This window comes from Crinia signifera, chromosome 8, assembly GCF_055691185.1.
Source record: "Crinia signifera chromosome 8, ASM5569118v1, whole genome shotgun sequence".
Classification (NCBI taxonomy): domain Eukaryota; kingdom Metazoa; phylum Chordata; class Amphibia; order Anura; family Myobatrachidae; genus Crinia; species Crinia signifera.
In genome coordinates this window covers 179362705-179375693 of record NC_139224.1, presented here as the reverse complement: position 1 = coordinate 179375693, position 12989 = coordinate 179362705, and the positions used below count along the sequence as shown (strand labels likewise).

At 46.0% G+C, this 12989-nt stretch overlaps 1 protein-coding gene across 1 annotated transcript in view; it reads right to left on the bottom strand.

Moving 5' to 3' along the window:
- Window positions 1-2823: 2823 nt before the first annotated feature.
- LOC146027326 (cytochrome P450 4B1-like) overlaps window positions 2824-12989 on the bottom strand; it is an 87939-nt gene continuing 77773 nt past the window's right edge. Inside the window, exon 11 of the mRNA XM_083158257.1 lies at window positions 2824-3373. Within this exon, the coding sequence (XP_083014383.1) occupies window positions 3196-3373 (178 nt within the window). The 3' untranslated portion in view covers window positions 2824-3195. The remainder of the gene's footprint in view (window positions 3374-12989) is intronic.

Here is a 12989-nt window from a genome sequence, read left to right as displayed (position 1 = left end):
AAGTTTGGGAAAGCGAAGCAAGATGGGTCAGGTTTAGTTTATACGAGGAAAGGGTCGGTTAAAAGAAAACGGAAGCGCTCAACACAACTTCCGCCTTGGTGCATGCCCCTTTTAAACAAAAACCGGACCCATCTTGCTTCGCTTGATTCACTTTGTGTAATCTATTCAGAACGGCCGTTGTGGCTTGGCCTATGATGTATTTTGCTATATTGCGGGCTGCATTCTTCACGTGAGGTTTTGCCAACTCCAGACCTCTTCAGAAACGAGGCACTGCTTTTCTGAATAGGCTTTGGAAAATACCACCTAACCCGCAGCCGTACATATAGGCACTGCCGTGAAAGCCTGGTAAACCGCTGCCGGCTTGAGTTTTATAATATTACGCATAGAGCGCCGGATCGCCATAATTTTTTACGGCGACCATGCTATTTAATAAAATTTTGCGTCGTCTGAAGTGTAGTTTCACGTTCGCTTTCCCAAACTTAAATTAAATGTTCTCGTTCTGGTCGTTCTTTATCTCTATGTCTATAGTGTCAAAATGCGTTTTGCACAAAGGTACGTAATCGGGTTTCTCGTATCGTATAGTGATCATTTTGTTGTTACGCCCCTTTATTGCAACAGTCCGCTTCAGCGGTACATAACTATCACCGACCCTCTGATGTTCGATAATATCTGCGTACACGAACAACATATACTGGCCGCCGGTGATGTCTGCGCAAGGTTTTAAAGAATTAGTTTTAGGTTGTAACCCCAGTATCCCCATCAGTTTAGGGCTGGCCATGATATGGTAAATCATCTTATTTTCGAAAAATACGAATCGTTCAAGCGGATCGTACCATAATTTAAAAAACGCCATCCAGTTTTTGCCGGCCAATTTCAACATTGCACGCATCGATTATCGCATCCATAGTTTCATTATACCCCGGTTTAATGCATACCCTTGTGACTGAACCGTTTGCTACATCCCACCTTGTTATTTTGTATTGTATTCCAGGTGTGGGGGTATTGTATTTCTGTAAGAGCGACTTCCCATTCGCCATTTAAGTCTATCGGCTTCGCTAGTTTTGTCGTACACTCAGAAATCTTGTTTTGTGGAAAGGTATCGGCTGAGGCGTTGCTCGGCAACGTTATGTAGAACGGTTTGTCATCCATCTTTCCCTTTGTTTATATATCCTTTATCTCCGATGCTGCGACCCAACTGTTGAATTTTGTGGGGTATCCGCGCCACTTAACTAGCGCGTATTTCCGACCTCTGACCGTCTTATTTTTTTAAATCTTTTCCACTTTGTAAACCCTATTATGATTTTTTGGTATGCTTTGTAACTCCTCTGGATAAAAACTACCGGTTATAGTCTCATCGTATAGGTCCTCCAGCTTGTAAAGCGGCTTAACCCCTTTAGTGTTTACGCCGCGTATTACAAATATTTCCTCAGAAAAATTCTGTTCGTAACCTTTCTGAAATATGTCCTTATATTTGGAAATGTGGACGTGGTCGCCGATCGCTAAACAAACGGGTGTTTTATTACTTCTAAAGTAATCGCCATATGTCACCTTGAAGACTCTCAACACGTTAGAATCATTCACGGAACTTGGCGCGCACTTAATCGTTCTATGATAAGTGCTATTATAACTGGTTATGAAATCTTGTAAACCATCTATATATCTGTAGGTATTCTTTGCTGTGAAATAACGCCACATTTGCGTATTTAAAGTCCTATTGAAACGCTCTATAACCGCGGCTTTCACATCATTATTGGTTGTGAAATGTTGTATTCCAAATTTTTCTAACAACTTTTTTAGGACTTTGTTTAGAATCTCTTTACCGTTGTCGGTTTGCAGTTTCTTAGGCACGTCGTCCTGTTGGAATATTTTTTCAAAAGCCTTAGCGACGGTTGTAGCGTTCTTAGCGGGCAGGCTTACAGCCCAGGCCCTCTTACAATATATCGATGATAGTTAATATATATTTAATACCGTCGTTGTGCATTGACAGGTCTATGAGCGACACCAAATCACATTGCCATTGTTGATTTATCCCCGACACGCAGACCATATTCCTTTTATAGTTTTTACTCGCTGGCTTGTGCAATGTGTATGCGTCTTGCTCTTGTAACCATTTTCTTACATCGTTTCTTTTAAATTTATTTTTAACCGCTTCATAATATTTATCAATACCGCTATAACTACCTGGATTTAATACGTCCTAATAGTACTCTTTCAGCCGCTTGTTTTGGATCGCAGCATTCCGTGACAAGCGATTCAAAACAGCCATCCTTTAATATGAAACGATATCAAAGCATCTCCAGTTCATATCAATAGGGGCGCGAATGTGGGCGTGAAAGTGGGTGGAGCTATGGGCTGGTTTGTGGGCGTGGCACCTATCACTTTTGGTTTGATATTTCCTGGGACTGTACCTACTCGTAAAGAAGTAATAAGTGTCAGATTCCGGAGCAGATGAGCACATTGGAGCCAGAGCTTGGATTAATCATATTGGGAAGTAAAGCCAGTAGAATCAGCCACCCCCGGCGGGCATTCACACTGGCCGGAGCTGCTTGGGTGTGAGGGAACCTAGCAACCTCACATCTTCATCCGCTCACATGGTATCTCCTATCAGCCCAGATGAAGGTCCTAGAGAAGAGCTGGAGATGTGGTGGGACCGGGGCAGCATTTGGAGTCCATGAAGAACATTCATTTATACGACCAAGCCAAGATATGAACTGGATATTCCAGGCTCCCAGATGCCATAGATGTGTGTTAGCGTGCGCAGATACAGGTCACAGTAGTGTTATTACCGCACACAAGTTGTGTTGTCTAGGTATGTCCAAACTCTTACATGGGACTGTATCACTTTATATATATCACATAACATCATGTACACAAACCCACACAGTGTAAAGGACAAATTGGAAGGGTCCGCTACCACAAACAGTAATACAGTGCTATATGTATATAATTATACAAAATATACATTGTGACGCGTATACAGTTATACAGTGCTACGCGTATACAGTTATACAGTGTCATGTGTATACAGTGCGACGCATATACAGTTATACAGTGTCATGTGTATACAGTGCGACGTGTATACAGTTGTACAGTGCGACGTGTATACAGTTGTACAGTGCGACGTGTATACAGTTATACAATGCGACGTGTATGCAGTACGACATGTATACAGTTATACACAACAGTCTGGGAGGTTCAGGCTGTCCTCTGTACTCTCCTCAGATTCAGGTGAATGCCGTTCACAGAGCGCAGCACTATCTGAGGGATCTTTAATGGTTCTTTGTCCGGATCTGGACTCAGCGCAAATCTCTGTAATGTCAGAGCGATAGCGACTTTCATCTCATTCATGGCAAAGTTCTGTCCAATGCAGTTCCTGGGAAGTAGGAAACAGAGGTTATACTATACCCTGTGTAATTATATCCGTTATGTCCCCCATCACACAGCACTGGGCAGCTACACGCAGTGCCGGCGGCCATTTTGTGAGCTGCACTTATATTGGTAATTCTAGCACAGTCAGTAGGGAGATGATAGGCTGCAGTCTTGTGTGTGTGCGTGAGAGGCCTAAGGACAAAAGGGCTGCTGCAGCTGGGTCAGGGTTATTAAGTATGGCGTGTTACAGGACGCTACATACAGCAAATCCCAACATTTGGCAGTGTATATTTGGGACTATGGCACACCCTCATTTTCACCAGTCCAGCACTGGAGCACATGGCAAATGGAACTTCTTATCGGGAGAGCTGCCCTTTGCGTTACTAATCATATATGTTATTACATATGTGATCGGTATTTGCATGATGGGATGTACCTCCAATGATTGGTACATCCTGTCCAGTATGTGATAACAGGTTCCATTGTAGCTCAGCTGTAGATAATATGACCTGCCAGCTGACAGAGAGACATAATGATATGAGGATGCGATATTAGCACCTGGGATTGTATTGCAATATGTGATAATGGGAGGAATGCGCTAACCTCTGCTGGTAAGACCCGCCACACATCGCAGGGATTTGCATGGTCAATAATCACATATAAATGAACATATGCAATCATTAATGCAAAGGACAGCTCTTCTATTAAGAACTGTCCTCTGCGATACATCCCCGTCATTGGACTTTTGGGTCTTAGACTCGGCAGTCCCCCTGTGCATGTGCGACCGCAGGGCATGCTGGGAGGGATCAGTGATGGTTGCCTCAAACAGCGCTGTGGATTGAAGCCCATAGGCTTTTGCTGGCATTGCTCTCTGCATTGAAACCAGGGTTTAGTGCATCAGGAAATGCTGTAAACCCCCCAAAACTGTGTTTTTAGCACATTTTTCCTTTAGTGCATCCTGCCCCCTATTACCTGAATGTACAGCTGTAGCCACGCTCATCATTGCCGCACTAATTGCCATGCGCTACTCCTGTGATGACTGTCGTGATCCTGTCACCATGTGTGAGCAGCTAGTCACTTCCATGGCTCATAGCAACGCATTGAGCGCCAGTATCGCAGCATGGCCATTCCATGCCGTTGGTGCGAATTCCAGCCACAATGATGAGCGTGGCTAATCCTGTATGATGCATATCCGAAGGGACAGGATCTCAGAAAGCCGAATGTCCACCCCATGTGCTCGGTTTGCAGCTGGGGGGTGCTGCGCATGTCAACTCAAGACAATGTCTAACTAATGCATGTCTGATTTTTGTTACTGTCTAACCAATGGATTAAAGAAGGTGGTTTTCTGCACTCTTAAATAAATTTGATAAATGCTTAACACCACCTGTATTTTTCTGTTCACTATTTAAGGGATTAACACCCTTGATATATTGCAGCTTTTTGGGTTTAACACAGCTCTTTCTAACAAGCGCCCTACTGATACCTTGAGATCCCACAACCTCCAACCAATAGAAGTCTAACTCAAGTCACAGTCTAACTAATGCATGTTAACTTTTCTCTGTGTTTAACTAATGCATGTCTTACTTTTGTCAGTTTCTAACTACTGCATGTCTAACTTTTGTCTATGTCTAACTAATGCATTCTAACTTTTGTCTGTCTAACAAATGCATGTCTGACTGTCTTTAATGTCTAACTAACGCATGTCAAACTTTTGTCACTGTCTAACCTTTGTCAGTATCTAACTAATGCATGTCTAACTTTTGTTAATGTATAACTAGTGCATGTTTAACTTTTGTTAATGTATAACTATTGCACGTCTAACTTTAGTCACTGTAAAATGCATGTCTAACTTGTGTCTATGTCAAACTAATGCATGTCTAACTTTTGTTAATGTGTAATTAATGCATGTCTAACTTTAGTCAGTCTAATGCATGTCTAACTGTTGTCAGTGTCTAACACATGTCAAACATTTTGTTAATGTATAACTAATGCAGGTCTAACTTTTTTGTGTCTAATGCCTGTGAAACTGTAGTCTGTCTAACGAATGCATGTCTAACTTATGTCTATGTCAAACTAATGCATGTCTAACTTTTGTTAATGACTAATGCATGTCTAACATTTGTTAATGTATAACTAATGCATGTCCAACTTTATTCTCTTTCTAATACATGTCTAACTTTTGTTAATGATTAATGCATGTCTAACATTTGTTAATGTATAACTAATGCATGTCTATTTTTATTCACTGTCTAATGCATGTCTAACTTTTGTCAGTGTCTAACACATGTCTAACTTTTGTTAATGTGTAATTAATGCATGTCTAAATTTAGTCACTGTCTTTAAAGACTTTGTAACGGACTTTAATGTCTAACTAATGCATGTCTGACTGTCTTTAATGTCTAACTAATGCATGTCTAAGTTTTGTCAGTATCTAACTAATTCATGTCTAACTTTTGTTAATGTATAACTAGTGCGTGCCTAACTTTTGTTAATGTATAACTAATGCAGGTGTAACTTTAGTCAATGTCTAATGCATGTGTTACTTGTGTCTATGTCAAACTAATGCATGTCTAACTTTTGTCTATGTCAAACTAATGCATGATTAACTTTTTTTAATGACTAATGCATGTCTAACTTTTGTTAATGTATAACTAATGCATGTCTAACTTTTTTCAGTGTCAAACTTTTATTCATGTATAACAAATGCATGTCTAAATTTTGTCAGTGTCTAACTCATGCATGTGTAACTTTTATCTATGTCTAACTTTAGTCACTGTCGAATGCATGTCTACCTGGTGTCAGTGTCTAACTGGTGTCAGTGTCTAACTAATGCATGTCTAACTTTTGTCCATGTCTACCTTTTGTTAATGTGTAACTAATGCATGTCTACCTTTTGTCAGTGTCTAACTAATGCATGTCTACCTTTTGCCAGTGTCTAACACATGTCTAAATTTTGTTACTGTCTAATGCTGGGGTAGCCAACCCTAGTCCTCAAGAGCTACCAACAGTGCATGTTTTGCAGGTCTCCTCACAGAATCACAAGTGAGGTAATTAGCTCCCTGTGTATCTTTTAAAATGTGTCAGTGATTAATGAGTGCAGCAGCTAGGTTGTCTGGAAAATGTGAACTGTTGGTAGCTCTCAAGGGCTAGGATTGGCTGCCACTGGTCTAATGCATGTCTAACTTTTGTTAATGTGTAAGTGATGCATGTCTAACTTTAGTGTCACGATCCGAGCTGTCAGACAGACTTTCTTACCGGCTAAGTGCCTCCGCAGGTTCAGCTTGCGGTCCAGACGTCATCTCTGCTGGCCTCCTGTCTCCCAGTGACAGTCCCCAGTGCACGGCAATCCACCTGTCCGCCGCCATTGTGCACACCATGCTGGATACTGGGAGCAAACACACTTTCCCGCCACAGCAGACATGGGGGCTGCCATGTTCTTTCCAGTCACATGTCTGTGCTGTCCAATCCTGTTGGTTCTGATCTCCCTGTCATACTTCCTCGGCCAATCCTGGCCACCCAGTGGGGATAAGTATGCTGGGAGCTCTCAGAACCATTGCTAGTGCTTCAGTTGTCTCCAGTGTATGGTCAGCTGTCCTTGTCTCCGTGCAAGTGTATTTCTCTGCTGGTGTTGTTTTCCATGCTGCAGTGTGTTCCAGGTTGTTCCATCTCCTGTGAAGTCCAGGTTATTCCACCGCCTGTGATCCTGCCTCTCAGCCCAGCGACCAAGCCTAGCTCCGGGACTCTGGTCCTTCCGATGCTCCAGCATCATCCACCATCGATGTTTCATCGCTAGTCCGATATTCCGGATCTCCTGCTTCCGTCCATCATTCCGGACCCACAGTCATCTCCCGTCCGTCATTCCGGACCCACAGTCTCCATATCCGATATCCGGATCCGATGTTCCACCATCGATACCATATCCATCACATCTGTAAAGTATTGCAATCTGCATGAACTGTCATTACTCCTGCATACTTTACTGCCTGTACCGTTACAACCTTCTGCATAATAAATCTGGTTGTACTTTTACCTCTGACTGCTTATTGGCTCTGGGTGCACTGTCGCGCAGTCCATGCGCAAGGGTCCTCTCCAACCTCCCCGGTTCAGGTACCGGTCCAGGTCCCCACCAGAGGTCTCAGTCTTGTCAACTAAGCCCCCTGGTGTGACAGTAAGCACTAGCCAAATGGATCCAGCCGCAAACCAAGCTTCTCCACCCAGCCCTGTACAGCAACTGGCTGTTCGCTTGGATCAGCAAGAGGCTGCGCAGAGCCAAGTGATTCATTGTCTGCAAGATCTGTCTTCCCGGCTGGATAAGCTACAGACCACTCTCAGTGGCCCTGAGCCTGTCAGAGAACTTCCAAGTCCCGTTCATCCTCCTGTAATGGCTGCTGCACCTCGCCTTCATCTGTCTGTCCCCACCAAGTATGATGGGAACCCCAAGACCTGTCGAGGTTTTCTCAATCAGTGTGAGATTCACTTCGAGCTGCAACCCAGTAACTTCCCTACTGAAAGGGTCAAGATCGCCTACATCATCTCCCTCCTGTGTGGAGCAGCGTTAGAATGGGCGTCTCCCTTATGGGAAAGATCTGATGCCATCCTGTCCAATTACAAGGACTTCATGTCAACATTCCGGCGTATCTTCGATGAGCCTGGGCGATCAGCATCTGCCTCCACTGAACTCCTCCGTCTCAGACAGGGATCCCGCTCCGTTGGGCAATATCTGGTCCAGTTCCAGATTCTGGCGTCTGAACTCTCCTGGTGTGATGGGGCCTTATACGCAGCTTTCTGGCATGGCCTATCCGATCGTATTAAGGATGAACTCGCTACCAGAGACTTACCTTCAGGTCTAAGTGACCTTATTTCATTGTGTGTCAAAGTAGACCTACGCTTCCGAGAAAGGGCTATAGAACGTCACAAGAGCGCTCCAGTTAAAGTGCCAACTCATCCGCCTTCTTTACCCACTGCTCCTGCGGTCCATTCCAAAGAAGAACCAATGGAGATAAACCGTTTCCGTTTGTCTCCAGGAGAACGTCGACGTCGACGGTTGGCACAGCTTTGCCTGTATTATGCCGATCCTGCACATCAAATTTCTGCATGCCCAAAGCGTCACGAAAACTCCTCCTCCTAGCTGGTCAAGGAGAGGGTAGGCTAGGAGTAATTAAGTCCTCTCCATCAGCAACTGATTGTGTCCTTCCAGTTTCCCTACAAGTTGATCAGCATTTCAAGACTGTCTCCGCACTTCTTGATTCCGGTGCCGCTGGCAACTTCGTTACTGCAGAACTGGTCCGCAAGTGGGGGTTGCCCACTGAAAATCTTTCCAAGACTGTCTTCCTTACTGCCGTGGATGGCAGTAGGATTCCTGAAGCGACAGTCTCCCGCAGAACTTTACCACTTACAGTAAAAGTGGGAGTCCTGCACACTGAACTTTTGTCCTTCCTGGTTTTTCCCCGAGCCACTCATGCTCTGGTTCTGGGTTTACCCTGGCTCCGTCTTCACAATCCTCGTCTTGATTGGAAGACATCAGAAATCCTTTCCTGGGATCCTTCCTGCTCCGGTACCTGTCTCCAAAAGGTACTCCCAGCTCGTCATTCTTCAGCCGATGCAGCAGACCTTCCGCCTCTTCCCTACCAAGAGTACTCAGATGTATTCAGCAAGTCTGGCGCTGATGTCCTACCTCCTCACAGACCGTGGGATTGCCCTATCGAACTTATCCCAGGCAAAGAACCACCCAGAGGTAGAACCTATCCTCTCTCTCTTCCAGAGACTCAAGCCATGACCAATTACATCAAGGAAAATCTGGCAAAGGGATTCATCCGTCCTTCGACTTCTCCTGCTGGCGCAGGATTCTTCTTCGTCAAGAAGAAGGATGGAGGCCTACGTCCCTGCATTGATTATCGCGGCCTCAATGACATTACAGTAAAGAACCGATATCCGTTGCCCCTCTTCACCGAGCTGTTTGACCGTGTCAGCGGTGCAACCATCTTTACGAAACTCGATCTGAGGGGTGCATACAATCTCATCCGCATACGAGAGGGCGACGAGTGGAAGACGGCGTTTAATACCAGAGACGGCCACTATGAGTACCTCGTCATGCCCTTTGGGCTCAGCAATGCCCCAGCCGTGTTCCAGCACTATATCAATGAGATTTTTCAGGACATTCTGTATCGTCATGTAGTTGTATATCTCGATGACATTTTAATCTACGCCAATAACATCACTGAACATCGTTATTGGGTCAAAGAGGTTCTGTCCCGGCTGCGAGCTAATCATCTCTACTGTAAACTGGAGAAGTGTGTCTTCGAGGTGAAGTCTATACCCTTCCTAGGGTACATGGTCTCCGGTTCTGGTCTTCAAATGGAACCAGGAAAACTGCAGGCCATCCAAGATTGGCCAATTCCCTCTTCGCTGAAAGGTATTCAACGTTTCCTGGGTTTTGCCAATTATTACAGAAAATTCATTCGTAACTTCTCTTCTATTGTGGCTCCCATCACTGCCTTGACTAAAAAGGGGTCTAATCCAGCGAAGTGGCCGGCAGAAGCCATCGAAGCCTTCCATCTGTTGAAACAGAGGTTCACTTCCGCTCCTGTTTTAAGACAACCTGATACCACCTTGCCCTTTATTCTCGAGGTTGATGCCTCCTCCGTGGGTGTCGGGGCAGTCCTCTCGCAGAAAGCGCCCGATGGTCGTCTTCATCCCTGTGGGTTCTATTCCCGTAAGTTCCTGCCTGCAGAGCGTAACTATGCCATCGGCGATCAAGAGCTCCTCGCCATCAAGTTGGCATTAGAAGAATGGAGATATCTTCTAGAGGGCGCTGTTCATGAGATCACAATTATCACAGACCACAAGAATCTTCTGTATCTCAAGTCTGCTCAATGTTTAAATCCCTGTCAAGCCAGATGGACACTTTTCTTTTCCAGGTTCCGTTTCAAGCTGTCGTTCTGTCCAGGGACACAAAACCGAAAAGCTGATGCCCTTTCCCGCTCATGGGAGCAAGAAAGTGAGTCTAAGTCCACACATCAACACTTTATTATTGATCCAGTGGCATTCTCCGCAACGAGAGTTTCAAATCTCACGCCCCCTACAGGGAAAAGATATGTAAAGCCAGCTCTAAGAAAGAAGTTGCTCTGTTGGGCGCATTCTTCAAAATTCGCTGGCCATGCAGGCATTCAGAAAACTTACGAGTTTATCACCAGGTCCTACTGGTGGCCGTCCCTCAAACAGGATGTACAGGACTTTGTTTCCTCTTGTGCTAAATGTGCTCAGCACAAGACCAGTCGTCAGTCTCCTCCTGGGCAATTGATGCCACTGTCAGTGCCACATCGTCCTTGGACGCATATCTCTATGGACTTTGTAACTGATCTTCCAGAGTCTGACAAGTTCACCACCATCTGGGTGATTGTTGATCGGTTCACCAAGATGGCTCACTTCGTTCCCCTCACCGGTCTTCCGTCAGCTTCCAAGCTGTCCCAGCTTTTCATCAAAGAGATATTCAAGCTTCATGGACTGCCTCTTGAACTCATCTCCGATAGAGGAGTCCAATTCGTAGCCAAATTCTGGCGAAGCCTGTGCTCCCTGCTTCAAATCAAGTTGAAGTTTTCCACAGCCTACCACCCTCAAACCAATGGCCAAACGGAGAGGGTGAATCAGGACCTTGAAGCATTTCTCCGCACATATGTCTCTTCTTCCCAAGATGACTGGGCTCAACTCCTTCCATGGGCAGAGTTCTGCCATAATAACCAATATCATTCTTCATCAAATGTCACTCCATTCCTTGCCAACTATGGGTTTCATCCTCGAGTTCCTGACTTCACTCTGCAACCTGTGTCCTCTGTTCCAGCGGTCGACACGACCATCCGGCAATTCGTCAAATCCTGGAAGCTCATTCGTTCTTCACTTCTGAAGGCTTCAAGAAGGTACAAAAAATTTGCCGACAGGAAACGCAGAGCTGTGCCAGCCCTCCGTCCAGGAGATCGTGTCTGGTTGTCAACTAAGAATCTTCGATTGAGAGTGCCATCGATGAAGTTCGCTCCCCGATATATTGGTCCTTTCCCAGTTGAGCGAGTCGTCAATCCAGTAGCTTACAAGCTCAAGTTGCCGCCCTATTTGAAAGTGCCAGCTACATTCCACATTTCGCTGCTCAAGCCGCTGGTCTTGAATCGCTTTCATTCCAAGCTCCCCAAGGCTCCTAAGGTTTGCACCCAGCGTGGAACAGAATATGAGGTCAGTAAGATCTTGGACTCTCGCATCCGATATGGTCGTCTGCAATATCTGATCGATTGGAAGGGCTACGGCCCCGAAGAGCGATCATGGACCAATGCCATCGATGTCCATGCTCCCAGACTCATCCGGGCGTTCCACTCCAAGTTTCCCCGCAAGCCTAAAAGGTGTCCTGGGGCCACCCTTAAAGGGGGGGGGGGTGCTGTCACGATCCGAGCTGTCAGACAGACTTTCTTACTGGCTAAGTGCCTCCGCAGGTTCAGCTTGCGGTCCAGACGTCATCTCTGCTGGCAATCCACCTGTCCGCCGCCATTGCTCCCAGTATCCAGCATGGTGTGCACAAACACACTTTCCCACCATAGCAGACATGGGGGCTGCCATGTTCTTTCCAGTCACATGTCTGTGCTGTCCAATCCTGTTGGTTCTGATCTCCCTGTCATACTTCCTCGGCCAATCCTGGCCACCCAGTGGGGATAAGTATGCTGGGAGCTCTCAGAACCATTGCTAGTGCTTCAGTTGTCTCCAGTGTATGGTCAGCTGTCCTTGTCTCCGTGCAAGTGTATTTCTCTGCTGGTGTTGTTTTCCATGCTGCAGTGTGTTCCAGGTTGTTCCATCTCCTGTGAAGTCCAGGTTATTCCACCGCCTGTGATCCTGCCTCTCAGCCCAGCGACCAAGCCTAGCTCCGGGACTCTGGTCCTTCCGATGCTCCAGCATCATCCACCATCGATGTTTCATCGCTAGTCCGATATTCCGGATCTCCTGCTTCCGTCCGTCATTCCGGACCCAGAGTCATCTCCCATCCGTCATTCCGGACCCACAGTCTCCATATCCGATATCCGGATCCGATGTTCCACCATCGATACCATATCCATCACATCTGTAAAGTATTGCAATCTGCATGAACTGTCATTACTCCTGCATACTTTACTGCCTGTACCGTTACAACCTTCTGCATAATAAATCTGGTTGTACTTTTACCTCTGACTGCTTATTGGCTCTGGGTGCACTGTCGCGCAGTCCATGCGCAAGGGTCCTCTCCAACCTCCCCGGTTCAGGTACCGGTCCAGGTCCCCACCAGAGGTCTCAGTCTTGTCAACTAAGCCCCCTGGTGTGACAGTAAGCACTAGCCAAATGGATCCAGCCGCAAACCAAGCTTCTCCACCCAGCCCTGTACAGCAACTGGCTGTTCGCTTGGATCAGCAAGAGGCTGCGCAGAGCCAAGTGATTCATTGTCTGCAAGATCTGTCTTCCCGGCTGGATAAGCTACAGACCACTCTCAGTGGCCCTGAGCCTGTCAGAGAACTTCCAAGTCCCGTTCATCCTCCTGTAATGGCTGCTGCACCTCGCCTTCATCTGTCTGTCCCCACCAAGTATGATGGGAACCCCAAGACCTGTCGAGGTTT